This window comes from Ciona robusta, chromosome 10, assembly GCF_009617815.1.
Source record: "Ciona robusta chromosome 10, ASM961781v2".
NCBI lineage: Eukaryota > Metazoa > Chordata > Ascidiacea > Phlebobranchia > Cionidae > Ciona > Ciona robusta.
Genome location: NC_143244.1, coordinates 3,256,923 through 3,271,741, shown reverse-complemented (window position 1 = coordinate 3,271,741; position 14,819 = coordinate 3,256,923). Strand labels below are relative to the sequence as shown.

Sequence of the window (14,819 nt, the reverse complement as noted above, 5' to 3'; positions counted from 1 at the left end):
TGTGTTGTGCAAAAATTAACATTTTACTTGTGCGGGGTTATGTGTTGTGCAAAAATTAACATTTTACTTGTGTGGGGTTATGTGTTGTGCAAAAATTAACATTTTACTTGTGTGGGGTTATGTGTTGTGCAAAAATTAACATTTTACTTGTATGAGGGTACGTGTTGTGCAAAAATTAACATTTTACTTGTGTGAGGTTATGTGTTGTGCAAAAATTAACATTTTACTTGTGTGGGGTTATGTGTTGTGCAAAAATTAACATTTTACTTGTGTGAGGTTATGTGTTGTGCAAAAATTAACATTTTACTTGTGTGGGGGTCCGTGTTGTGCAAAAGTTAACAATCTACTGTTGAGAACTCGTACGAACTTATATTTGTTTCTCTTTTAGTAAAAGCGAAATAGTTATTTTATAACTGATATACATTTACTTTGCAAAACAAGAATTGTTCAACCCATGACTCATTTTCTGAAAATGTAAGTGCTGCACTAAAACTTTTTATAGTTGTTAGTCATTTAGGGCTAGGTGCAGTGGTTTATGCTTCTGCCTTTTAGCCCAGAAAATACAAATTGTAAGCTAAGAAATGTTAATGCATACCTTGCAGAGAAAACCATAAGTTTGTGTTTTCTGTTATTTTATAATTCGATTCCCAATTGACTATATGGTAATTTGCCGGCACAGGAATAGTTTAGGTCATTTATCCAACTATATATAAAGCCACGTTTCCATTTATATTATACAGGGAAGGTAAAGATACTTCTTTATCAACTCAATTTCTAAAGAACCAAACTGTGGTGGAAACAACATCAGATAAAAACAAAGCTGGTCAAATCGTTAAGTTTAACACTTTGCAAGAAGCTACAACAGCTATTCAAAATGTTGAAACGGACACCTTGACCAAATTTATTTTCTTGAGAAGAAAAAAAAATGGTATGTTAGTAAATTTGTAAATTATTTGTACATATATATCTCACATAATCCTGAAATATATATTTTTATTATTAGATTTAAGAAAAAGTAAAGTTCAATGGGATGCACAAGAAAACATCCCATTTGTTGTTAAGTCTCTTACAGAGCAACTTACACTCTTACAGAGCAACATACACTGTTTCGTGTATGCTTGGCCAAAGCTTTAAACTAAGCAAATGCTCTTACAGAGCAACTTACACTGTTTCGTGTATGCTTGGCCAATGCTTTAAACTAAGCAAATGCTCTTACAGAGCAACTTACACTGTTTCGTGTATGCTTGGCCAATGCTTTAAACTAAGCAAATGCTCTTACAGAGCAACTTACACTGTTTCGTGTATGCTTGGCCAATGCTTTAAACTAAGCAAATGCTCTTACAGAGCAACTTACACTGTTTCGTGTATGCTTGGCCAATGCTTTAAACTAAGCAAATGCTCTTACAGAGCAACTTACACTGTTTCGTGTATGCTTGGCCAATGCTTTAAACTAAGCAAATGCTCTTACAGAGCAACTTACACTGTTTCGTGTATGCTTGGCCAATGCTTTAAACTAAGCAAATGCTCTTACAGAGCAACTTACACTGTTTCGTGTATGCTTGGCCAAAGCTTTAAACTAAGCAAATGCTCTTACACAGCAACTTACACTGTTTCGTGTATGCTTGGCCAATGCTTTAAACTAAGCAAATGCTTTTACAGAGCAACTTACACTGTTTCGTGTATGCCTGGCCAATGCTTAATATATTACATATCGGTACAATATGGCATTGTCGAGGTTGGTTAACATCTCCATTGTTTTCACACCATGGCATTGCGAAGGTTCTCCTTTCAAAACCTAACGATCACGCATATAAAGCGACCTCATGGGTGCGTGGTGGAACCGCTGACATTTAATTAATTTTTCTTCCTCTTAAGACTGTACACAGTACCCGGCGTATGAATTCGCATGCGAAGAAGATATTAGGTACAAGGCTTGATGCAGCCACTCCTGTAGTCATGTGTATGGGAAAAGTAGAATACAAACTAGTTAACAAAGGTTTCACTAAGAAATTATCCTAGGCAACCGCTCTTAGTTTTCCAAATAAATAAGAAGCCAACATTGGTTAAATTGTTTTTATTTTTTAAATTGATTTACGCCTTTTCTTCACTTTCCTATCCACTGCACTCTCCACCTTTTTGCACAACACATAACCCCACACAAGTAAAATGTTAATTTTTGCACAACACATAACCCCACACAAGTAAAATGTTAATTTTTGCACAACACATAACCCCACACAAGTAAAATGTTAATTTTTGCACAACACATAACCCCACACAAGTAAAATGTTAATTTTTGCACAACACATAACCCTACACAAGTAAAATGTTAATTTCTGCACAACACATCACCCCACACAAGTAAAATGTTATTTTTTGCACAACACATAACCCCACACAAGTAAAATGTTAATTTTTTCACAACACATAACCCCACACAAGTAAAATGTTAATTTTTGCACAACACGTACGTTCACACAAGTAAAATGTTAATTTTTGCACAACACATAACCCCACACAAGTAAAATGTTAATTTTTGCACAACACATAACCCCACACAAGTAAAATGTTAATTTTTGCACAACACATAACCCCACACAAGTAAAATGTTAATTTTTGCACAACACATCACCCCACACAAGTAAAATGTTATTTTTTGCACAACACATAACCCTACACAAGTAAAATGTTAATTTCTGCACAACACATCACCCCACACAAGTAAAATGTTATTTTTTGCACAACACATAACCCCACACAAGTAAAATGTTAATTTTTTCACAACACATAACCCCACACAAGTAAAATGTTAATTTTTGCACAACACATAACCCCACACAAGTAAAATGTTAATTTTTGCACAACACATAACCCCGCACAAGTAAAATGTTAATTTTTGCACAACACATAACCCCACACAAGTAAAATGTTAATTTCTGCACAACACATAACCCCACACAAGTAAAATGTTAATTTTTGCACAACACATAACCCCACACAAGTAAAATGTTAATTTTTGCACAACACATAACCCCACACAAGTAAAATGTTAATTTTTGCACAACACATAACCCCACACAAGTAAAATGTTAATTTTTGCACAACGCATAACCCTACACAAGTAAAATGTTAATTTTTGCACAACACATAACCCCACACAAGTAAAATGTTAATTTTTGCACAACACATAACCCCACACAAGTAAAATGTTAATTTTTGCACAACACATAACCCCACACAAGTAAAATGTTAATTTTTGCACAACACATCACCCCACACAAGTAAAATGTTATTTTTTGCACAACACATAACCCTACACAAGTAAAATGTTAATTTCTGCACAACACATCACCCCACACAAGTAAAATGTTATTTTTTGCACAACACATAACCCCACACAAGTAAAATGTTAATTTTTTCACAACACATAACCCCACACAAGTAAAATGTTAATTTTTGCACAACACGTACGTTCACACAAGTAAAATGTTAATTTTTGCACAACACATAACCCCACACAAGTAAAATGTTAATTTTTGCACAACACATAACCCCACACAAGTAAAATGTTAATTTTTGCACAACACATAACCCCACACAAGTAAAATGTTAATTTTTGCACAACACATAACCCCACACAAGTAAAATGTTAATTTTTGCACAACACATAACCCCACACAAGTTAAATGTTAATTTTTGCACAACACGTACGTTCACACAAGTAAAATGTTAATTTTTGCACAACACGTACCCTCACACAAGTAAAATGTTACTTATTGTAAAAACCAACTCCTCCTGTAATACGAACGTATTCTAAACTTTCTGCAACACATTTTTGCAGAAGGCATGCGAGCGACAATTAAAATAAGTGGCGAAATGACTTGTACCGGATTTGGCGTACTGGGTTAAAGTGGGAACCGTAGTATTAACGCTGATGATCGTATGTGCTAATACGGTATGCTGTTACCTATGTGTCTAATTTTGTGAGGTGTATGTTACCAAGTTTTACATTTCGCGGGTACACACCTTTATTTGGTTACCTTTAGAAGAGTTTTAGTAACATTTAAAGTTTTAATCATGGGCATTCATGGCTAATTAGGGAAGAGGGAAAGATAAGGCAATGGTAGCATTTGTGATGATAAGTATCACATTTTCCTGTGTTTATAAGAATTGCAGCTACGCATTTTATAACCCAGAAAACTTAATAGCATATAGACAAGATAATGTTAAAGCAGATAGTCATTACATACAAGAATATGGCTTATAAGTTATATAAGGAATATCCTCATTTTTGTATACAAGCTGGAGAATCACTAGGCATGCCTCTGCATTTGGGCTGCACAGCTGCCTATTGTTATACAGTACCAACAGGCAGTGAAATTTTAGCCAACAGATATACAAAGCAGTGCTATTGATGAATGAAAAATAATATAAATTTGAATCTCATTTTATAATCTTTTCTGTACTGGTTTACTTTTTCAGAGACAATGGAATACATTGAGGGTTAAACAATAAGGACATACAGCTTGCACCAGCAAGAATTACTCATCACACAGTAATTTTATTGGATCAATGGAACTTAAACCCAGTGCTTTATATCATCCAAATTTAATTTCGAACTATTCACTTACAAATTTTATTCACTTTATAAAATAGAAACCACTAATAAGTACCAGATCAAGTGACCTGGGTTTATATTTATTTTTTTTACATTCTTTGATAATGACTAGGTCCAGGAATATGATACTTTTTTACAGTTTTAATGGAAGTAAAAGTACGGTCACAATTTTGCAAAATCTTTGTTTCAAAGTAGTTGTTCATTGAAAGTAGTTGTTTAAAGATGTCCAAGCTTTTTTCGTGCGGTAAGAAGTGTTATCACCTTAATTTGTTTTATCGCTTTTCATTGCCATATCACATTCACACCATACCCAACCTGCAAAATATTGGATCAGTGTTTTTTCTTATCATATTTCTCAAAAAAATAAATCTTTGCAATAATGCTTCAGCAAGTTATTTGTTATGACCATTTACAAAATATTCAAAGATAGCTGCTAAGACACCCTGACTGAATGTACCAAATTGCTACCAAACTACCAATACAGATGTATTTAGACCTCAGTCTTACTCTTAAGAACACAATTATTTATTATTAATCTTTCACCAAATCTAACCTCTTTAAACGTTTACTTGCCAATCCAAAAGATATTAAACAAACTTCGTATTCAACCAGTCTAGATGATCATCATTTGCAGAATAAATAGAATGATTCACAGAGCAAGTTATCATTTTACACCACCTGTAAAAATGTTGGGATTGAAATAATTACTTGTCCATCAGTAAGATCAACTCTGTAATTCTATAAGATTAGGTATATCTTAATGCAGAGTCTTTCCTACATCCAAACCGAGAGGCTCGAGAGCGAAGAGTCATCTACAATTTAGTTCAATATGAACATTTGAAACCGTCTTTATTTTAGGTGGTACAAATTCCGCATGTGGTCCATAAACTGGCTTGGATGAGTAGGCTACAAGCCATTGTGAGTGGTCTAAAAGCTTTAAGCTAAGTTACACTTGAATTTAATGTAACCACCCCAAGTGAATGGACATTAAATGGCTTTGTCGGTATGGATTTGGTGCAATGAATTTTGCAGGCAAGTTCAACGAAGGTACAACACCAAATTTAATTATTTACATGTAGACTGTACATTGATGTCTTAAAATGAGCCTAACAGATAGATGGCCTGTACAAATAGTTGTACAACTACGATTTTAAATCCATACATTAATAAATAAGTTGTCAGTCATACAATATACAAAAATAATACCTAAAACAAGTTGTGTATATACTCATTAGTCATAAATAACAGTAACGCACCTTTCTCTGTGCAACATATCTTTCTCCTTTCGCGGGATCAGGGTTCCGGTAAGACAAAATGCACTGCTAGTTCATTACGGTGCCTTCTCTACATGCTTGGCCAGATCGGGTCCCAACATTTTAAATAGGGGCGTTTGGAAATGTTGCTCCTACACTCATAAGGGCAACCACGAATACAGCAGTGCGCTATTTTTATAATACTATATTTGTACGTCTGTATAAACAACAAACTGCCGAGATATGCACAAGACTGCAATTCAACACTATTATGAAATCGAAATTTGCACGGATTCACTGAAGCGTGACCTGTCTAAACTTTTTCGCCAGTTTCGTATCTATATGTTTAGGTATCTATGGTGGTACCAGTAGAAGGTATCGAAAATGGCCGCTATAATATCTGTATTCTAGGATCACCTTGGTCGTAACTTTACGCCAGTGGTCGTTCGTTGTTGTTTGTTGAATAAACTGAGTAGCCTAGTCAACAGGCTTTTAGGAAGTGAAAAGTTGTACCCTTCCCTGTCTTTCTATTTTGCTATCGCCTCTTTTGCCTCCTTTTAGTAGGGTCTCTTTAATTAGTGCATGCCGCTATGTCCACAATATTTACCATGTGCACTAGTCCGCTATGTCCACAATATGTACTATGTCCAGTGTCCACTATGTCCAGTGTCCGCTCTGTCCACTATATCCCAAGTATATTATGTCCGCTATGTCCACAATATTCACTACATAGTGGACATAGAGGACATAGCGAATATTCTGGACATAGCAGACATAGTGGACATGGTGAACTAAATATTGTGGACTCAGCGGACTGCGGACATGCACTAATTAAAGGGACCCCTTCTAGTAATGTATAAATTTGATTTTATAGAAAGGACAGTCATGGTGTCTGGTGTAGCAGCCATTTGTGCGGCAATTGTAGTATACATTGCTGTTACAAAACTCTATGCATATTTATTCAAATCGAAATCAAAGAATCCCTTTCTTGAAGAAAGAACATGCACCTCACATACATTGATCACGGATAAACAAAAACGGAAAGCAGTTTTAAAAAAAGGTAAGTCTATAGACTATATATATATATTCTTTGTTTTTTAGTTACTACCTTTTGTTTCTGGTAACTACCTTAGACTTTACTTTTCATTAGCCAAAATCAAACGTCAAAACTAATAACTTAAGCTAAGGGGTTTATAGATATATCAAAAAGTTAATTAAGTCTGCTTATAGTAACACTAACTACCACTGTGAATGTGTGTGTCCTTCCAAAACTTTCAATGGGTATTAATATTAAATCCCATCCAATGGTACATTATTGGTAGTTCAGTTGTCACTGTCAGCCATTCATAAATAATAAGAATAATCGGCAAATCACACAGTAAGCTATATGAATTTATTTAAAAGATTTATTTTACACCAGCTTTTAAACATGATCTTGTACCAAACAACTTGGATGCCATAGTTATTGGCAGTGGCATGGGAGGGCTGACCTGCGCTGGTTTTCTGGCAAGATCAGGGAAGAAAGTTTTGGTTCTTGAGTCACATGGTCGGATAGGTGGATGTACTCATACATACAAAAGCAAAGGATGTGAATTTGATATTGGTATGACTTGTGTTTTACTCAATCTGTGCTGTTTCATTTTACACAAACAAATGTTTAACAAAGTGCTGATTTAGGCAATCTAATAGGACATTGGAACATCTGGTGTGCAAAATAATGTTGCTAAAAAGCTGTTTTATAATTATAATAAAACAGCAAGAGTTATTGTTATCCTTTTTTAGCATGTGTCCTATTCTGAAAAAAAGTACTGTGTCAGTTACAGTTTGTATAACGTTATAATGTAAGTAGTAAACTTGTTACACAATCAAAGTTCAGAACTTGTCCAAGCATTTGTTTATGATTAATACCTTTTTACCCATTTCTATAATGCTATGTAAAATAATTTTTCTTCAGCCTGGTACGGTGACATTACTGCGAGGACAACAGTCTTACACCATTCCTCACAATTTTTCAGCTTTTCCAGCCTATGTATAAAATGTTTTTTTTAACAGTCTTACGCGATTGTTTACATTTTTTAAAGCTTTTTCCCAGCCAATGTATAAAATGTTTTTTCTACTAGGTATACATTATGTTGGTAACATGGCAGAGGGAGACATGGGCAGATGCATGGTTGATTTATTAACTGATGGAAAACTTAAATGGGTGAAGTTAGATGAGCAATATGATACAGTGGTGTTTGCTGAACCAGGTAAAATAATATTAAAAACCTGGACTAAAAGTTTTTATATTCAGTAGCACTCACAATACAAAGCACTACTCATTGAATATCCCAATTGCATGCTGTCTGATATATTCACAACAACTACAAGTACAAACAGTACCTCATTTGTGATCATAAAGCTTTCATTACTTTTCTTATTTTAATAAGGGAATTTATGAAATAATGTGAATGAACGCAACAAATTTCTCTTGGTGTCGCGGCAGTTGTTATAGTTTCATATACCTTAAACACCTATATATATACCTTTTTGTGGGTAATCATTTTTAAGGAAAGGGAGAACTAAGGAAAGGGAGAAAAGTTAAAGCAATTGTCATTAAGTGTGTTGACTTGCCAAAAAAGGTGTAGACATATGCCTATCGTAATCGTGCTCATGGTACAGTATACTAAAAACATGATAACTATATTGTTGCATCTTGGATAATGACTATGTTTAATTAAATTACTTTCCCTCTTGTTGTTAAATCATACAATTTCAGGTGTTGGGAGATATTTGAAATATAACAGTCATTTATTAAAAAGTAGCCTCAGTTAATCAATTAGAGAATGATTTATTATTTCTTCATAATGTGTTCTGTTTATGTGAATCATTAACCATAGGACTAATTTACAATAACCTTTGTTGCATCACATGAGAGCGTTAGGCTTGTTGTTATTGAGGGTGGTAACAACATAGTGGCAACTGGCAAAATACTTGAATATAAATAAGATTTTTTAATAAACAAGGTCAATAATTTGTTATTATGAAAAAGAAACTTTAAAACAGAAAGATACATTTCGAAATCTTTTTACTTCAGTCACAATTTGATTGTCAGGATTATAAAATCGAAACAAAATTTAAAAAATGGTAAAAAATTTTTACCATTTTTGGCATTGTATACAATTTATCAGGTTTACACCTGTTCACGCTTAAAGCCATTTTACTATAAAACATCTTCATTAAAATCTAAATATCAAAAACTATACATCACATTAAAGCCTTGTAAACTAATGTCAGAATTTATGTAATTGCCATTTAGCAATGTAGAATTGACCATGAATTATTATTCTGTTTGTTTTGTTGTGTCATTTGTAAGGTGTCACATCTTAAGGTTAAACACCAAACAGCAATACATTTCAAAACAATATTCAGAACTCAGTAACTCACAAGTGTTGTTGTGTCGAAATGACAATCACATACGACATAGTGACATACTACATAGTATTACAGTATCTGTAAGATTGGCAATAACAACTTTAATCCTTCTGCAACTATTCTCTTCCCTTTCTTGAATACAGATATATATGCATAAAGTGATGCAGTTTAAAAAATGTGTCATCTACGGTTATTGTTTATAATTAAAATTACTTTTATCTGAAAATATTGTTTTTTTTTCAGGAAAAGGAATAAAAACAGTTCACTACAAACCAAACAAAAAAGAAATGGAAAAACTCCTGATAAAGCAATACCCTGATGATGAAAATGCCATTCGCGAATTTTATAAAATTATGACAGTAGGTTGATTTATAAAATCTATTCTAGTTCAATATAGTAGAATTTTAATAATCTGTTTCTATTTTTATTTATATTATGTTTAATTTCCTATATGTTAAATGTAGATCAAGCTTCAAGGTTTATAGTGTAATTATCATTTTACTTGTTATTTGGTTGGTCTGCAGCAATTCACAGTGCTAACATTTGCTGAATAGGCTTTTGTTTTTTATTAAAAAAAATATGACTAGATCACTAGACCAAACCGAAGCATTGAGTAACAATTATATCATGAACGAGTTTATTGATATTATTATAAACTTATTGAACGGCTGTGCCTTTAATTAATTTTATTGTTTGAGTGTTCACAATGCTTTATGCAACTAGGTTTGTTTATTTTCAATGCGAACTATCTTTTTCCGTGCTTTCAGGTTTGTCAAAAATCAGCGAGTTTTTTAATTGTTCTTAAAATTCTCCCCAAATTTTTGGTGGACTTCTTCTTTCAATTGAAACTTCACCGTGTGTTTATGAAAAGGTAAGTTTTGTCTTCTTATAACACAACCTATTCCTACGCCAAAGCTAACATTTTTGTGAATTTTGTTTAGCGCTGTTACTGTTTTGACCATCATATTTAGTTCCACTTTTTTGTGTATCTGGCCTTGTATTCAAAAACAATGTGCCATATTAATATATATCCTAATCAACAAGTAGTTGCAGTTAGATTAGATTTATACTATGTTGCAAAAGGAACACTATTTTCACAGTTTTAACTATGTTATTGAAACTTCATTGAAAACTTTCTTGGATCGCTTGACCGACAACAATGAATTGAAAACTGTCTTGTCGTATTGCTTTGGAGATTATGGTAATGTCATCTTTATAAATATCCTGTAAACAAAGGAAAAATTTAAATCTGTAACATAATCAAAATAACATTCTTATAGTTTAAACAAATATTTATATCCTGCATTCTTCTTGGCCCAAAACCTAGGTGTATTTTTATCATGATTTATTAAAACTTAAACCAGCCTATTATGTACTTACATGCAAACTACATTATTTATTCTAAGGTCTGCTGTTTGTTCAGGTGTTCCTCCTGGTGATGCACCTCTTATGATGCACGGGATGCTCATGAATCACTTTTCTCGTGATGGAGGTTTCTATCCATATGGTGGTGCTAGTGAGATCGCATTTCAAATGGTTCCTGGAATAGAAAGATCTGGAGGTGCTGTCCTTGCAAGAGCTCATGTGAATCGGATCATATTTGAAAACGATGCAGCTTGTGGTGAGGTTTAACTTTCCAGTTGTTGCAACTATTAGGTTTAATGTAGATTAAAAAATCTTGTTTAAGCCAACAAGGAGGTTAATCGTTATTTCTATTTCTTCCTTTTTTATTCCATCAGAAAAGAAACACTTTCGAAGTTCTAGACTAGTTATTTTGTAATATTTGGTTTTTTGTTTACACATCTGTATAAAAGTAGTAGTTTTACATCATGTTTATAAAAAATGATGTTTAAATCAAAAATCATTATAGTTTAAATGTATTGACTAAAAGTTGATCTGCAACTGTAGTTGTAGACACTTATGTTAACAGCGTATGGTATGTATGACTAGAGCCTAGATTCTATATTTTAGCAATGTGTTGCAAGATTCAGGTTAAACTTTGCTTAGGTGTTGCGGTTTCACATTTAAACGAAGAGGTTGAAATTCGTGCTCCAATTATTATATCTGATGCTGGTATCTACAACACATACCAAAAATTGTTGCCCCGCGAGATTGGTTTAAAATATGGTTAGTTCCGATCTTAAATGATAAAAAATTGTAACTTGTTTTTTTTTAAGGTATGTGGAGCACAATGTTTGTGTGTGTGTAATAAACACAAAATTTGGACATCTTATTAATTTGATTTCACAGATTCTTTATAAAATAAAACTTTCCTAATTCTAAAAAAAAATTATATATATAATTTCTTTTCTCACCAAAGAAAACTGTGAAAGACTTAACACTTTAAATATTACAAAGAATTTTCAAAATTGAATATATAGTATGCATTATTAAATAGCAATGTTTCTTTTTCGATTATATATATAACTATTATCTCTAGTGATACTCTTTTTGTATAACAAGTAAACAAACCGGCAGGTGGCATTCTGTGTAGTTAATTTATCATGGTTTGAGAACAATTATCATAGAATTTGAGGTCTTAACATCTTACTTTCCTTATATTATCATATCAGCTATGTTGGTATGGGGTGAAGAATGGGGTGGTAAAATTATCAATTATTATTTACCTACTTTGGTAACTATCTAGCTATAGTAAGATGTATAAAAAAAGCAACATGTTGGTATTTACTAATGAGTTTCTCTGCCAAACGAGAATTGCTGACTCAATATTTTCTAGGTTTCTTGGACAAGTTAAAGAGTTTTAATGTAGACACTGGTTGTTTGCAAGTTATGATTAGTTTGGATGGTACAAAGGAAGATTTAAATTTACCGGCAAAAAATTATTGGGTATTTAACTCTGTGGAGCCAGAAAGGTATAGAGTTAAGTCTAATATGAGTTGTTTTTTTTATATTTTAGTATGTCGGCAACAATGTTTTTTATGCCTTTTTGTTTTTTTATTGAATTTTAGTGCAAGCTAGTTATGTTATTTCATTAACACCACATAGTTTACTCATTTTTTTTAAAGGGATATGAAGACGTTCTTGAGTTTATCAAGAGAAGATGCAGCAAATAAACCGTTTCCCCTCATATTTGTATCATTCCCATCTGCAAAGGACCCCTCATGGAATAGCAGATATCCAAGTACATTTTATTTGATATTGATTCATTAAATGCATATTTTACTATGTCGGTTGCTTTATGTGTTATTGTTGGTTGTCCAAACGTCATCTATGTAGAAATGAATAAACCTGGGATTTTGAAAGTTTAGGAAACCCTACTCTATATTATTAACATATGATTTACATTTAAAGTGCCATAACAGTTCTGGTGTGCAGATAAATCTTCATGCGTTGTGGTTACATTTGCTAACCTCAAGTGGTTTGCTGATTGGGAAAAAGATAGTGTGAAAAAACGAGGGAATGTTTATGAAAATCTTAAGAAAGTATTTGTTGACCAAGTGTGGAATCAAGTCCTGCATAATTTTCCCCATCTGGAGGGCAAGGTAATGGCCCTATCCCCCTATCTCCTATGTTATTTCAGAATATCTCCTATGTTATTTCAAAATATCTCCTATGTTATTTCAAAATATCTCCTATGTTATTTCAAAACCAACCAATTGAAGCTTTAAAGCAGCATTTCTTAAACTGGGGCAAATTTACATCTATGGGTAGATTCCTCGTACTTAAAGGGTAAATGCGCCACCAATCAAAATCATCATCAGTTGAGAGGACAAAATTGTGCCAATTGTAGTAGTTTACCAGACAACAGACATTGAACAACTCGTTGCTAAAAAGCAAGCGCATCTGTCTCAATAAATATAACTGAAGTAATTAGTTGTTTTCGCTTTTTAATAAGTGAGTGCCATTTTACATATTGGGGGTAATTCTGATAACCATTTTTGTTAAAAGGGTAAAGCATAAAAAAAAGTTTAAGAACCACTGCTTTAAAGTATATAATGTGTCATAGTGACTTTTTGTCACAGAAGTTCTTCAGGTTTGTCTGACTTTAACCCAATGACAATCCTTTGCAGCTCTGTTTTTTCTTAAATATTTATAAGTGGTCTCATTACAAACAATATAGAATGCTCAGAAACTGGTTCTTTTAATAAAAAATACTAATATTGATTATTTTATTAAAGAACTCACATGATAACCTGTATTTGTTAATTTTATTTTAAAGTAAAAATTTTCAGGTTCTTCATATGGAGGGAGGAACCCCATTAAGCCACCAACATTATATTAAATGCATGCATGGTGAAATATATGGAGCACGACACGATTTCAATAAATTTACCACAAGAAATATTATTGACATGAGAGGTGAAACAGCCATCACAGGATTATACATGACAGGTGTGTTAAGATACAATATTGTAAACATGTGTATAAACAAACAGTTTATAATAGCTACCCCCAACCTTAAAGAAAGCAACTTAAGGGTACCATACAAGGAGAATTACAAACACTGATGGATGTGGCTACTGCAGCTTAAAACACTGTCTGTATTTGCATAAAATGGTTTACAGCAGATTTGGATTTAAGCCTCCCTAGTTTTTTTTTAGTTTTAAAATTGTTGTAGAGATTTAACAGATACCCTGTACACTGTAGTAGTTTGTTGTCCAAAATATTATGGGTTGTCCAGATTGTTAGTCACACATAAAAAATGAAAACATCTACAAAAAAAATAATCACCCACAAAGTAACATACTTGGTAACTTTTAAGCTGGCACGAGGTGTATGAACATCCGTAATATAACGACTGTTGTTTAAAGGCCTGGCGATGATAAAAGAAGTTGCATTCATTTATTGGTGCACAATTGCACATAAATATAGATAAATTGTTTTTTATATAGTATGTATATAAGTATATATATATAATATACTTTTCTTAATTAGGTCAAGACGTTTTTACATGTGGGTTTATGGGAAGTGCATTTGGTGGTTTGATTTCTGCATCAAAAGTTCTTGATCGTTACCTTATTCTTGACCTTATAAATAATGTTAAAAAACACCGAAATAAGAAATAGGGGAATTCTGTTTAAAACCCAGTGTACATAGTGATTTATTTTGTAATTTCTTATTGTAGCGTTTTGATTAGATTAATTTCATATATTTAATTTTGTTATAGCACGTGTTACTGATGATTATGCATTACCATATCTGTCTTTCTTTTATTCAAACTTATAAGATGCAAACTAGTACATTTAATTTTTATTATAATGAATGGTCATCTTAGTTTACAGTTCTTTTAATTTATTTTTACTGTTATAATTTGCAGGGTGTATGTGTTTAACTTATAACTGATACAATTACAAGTTTCAAATTATTATAAATGATTTTGTTTTAATTAAAACAAAAAAATAGGCGCATTTGTGTTTACTAAATATATGCTGTAACAACATAAAATTTATTTAAATTATAGAATGGGAAATTTAAGAAAAACCCTCTAACTATTCTGCTAGTTGGCACTGGTTTCATTTATTATTTTTATGGATAGGTAAAAGATTCCAACAAAACCACTAGTGTTGTGTTTG

The 14,819-nt window shown here is 32.6% G+C and overlaps 2 protein-coding genes and 1 long non-coding RNA gene across 3 annotated transcripts; 2 read left to right on the top strand and 1 right to left on the bottom strand.

The window, feature by feature from the left end:
- Positions 1–309: 309 nt before the first annotated feature.
- LOC149729591 (uncharacterized) lies at positions 310–1,134 on the top strand. The gene is made up of 3 exons (XM_089886915.1): positions 310–474; positions 741–928; positions 1,004–1,134. Exons 1-3 carry the CDS (start codon positions 455–457, stop codon positions 1,132–1,134), a joined length of 339 nt encoding a protein of 112 aa, XP_089743041.1. The 5' UTR covers positions 310–454.
- A 925-nt stretch (positions 1,135–2,059) lies between these two features.
- Positions 2,060–6,158, bottom strand: LOC149729590 (uncharacterized). Its single transcript, XR_016385765.1, has 3 exons — positions 5,875–6,158; positions 5,172–5,296; positions 2,060–4,933 (listed from the first exon to the last, which is right to left on the bottom strand). It is a non-coding gene; the product is annotated as an uncharacterized LOC149729590 (long non-coding RNA).
- Positions 6,159–6,300: 142 nt separating this feature from the next.
- LOC149729589 (all-trans-retinol 13,14-reductase-like) lies at positions 6,301–14,654 on the top strand. The gene is made up of 13 exons (XM_089885725.1): positions 6,301–6,931; positions 7,292–7,474; positions 7,992–8,120; positions 9,529–9,644; positions 10,053–10,156; positions 10,386–10,486; positions 10,709–10,906; positions 11,293–11,412; positions 12,023–12,158; positions 12,312–12,427; positions 12,622–12,788; positions 13,479–13,638; positions 14,182–14,654. Exons 1-13 carry the CDS (start codon positions 6,724–6,726, stop codon positions 14,310–14,312), a joined length of 1,869 nt encoding a protein of 622 aa, XP_089741851.1. The 5' UTR covers positions 6,301–6,723; the 3' UTR covers positions 14,313–14,654.
- Positions 14,655–14,819: the final 165 nt, after the last annotated feature.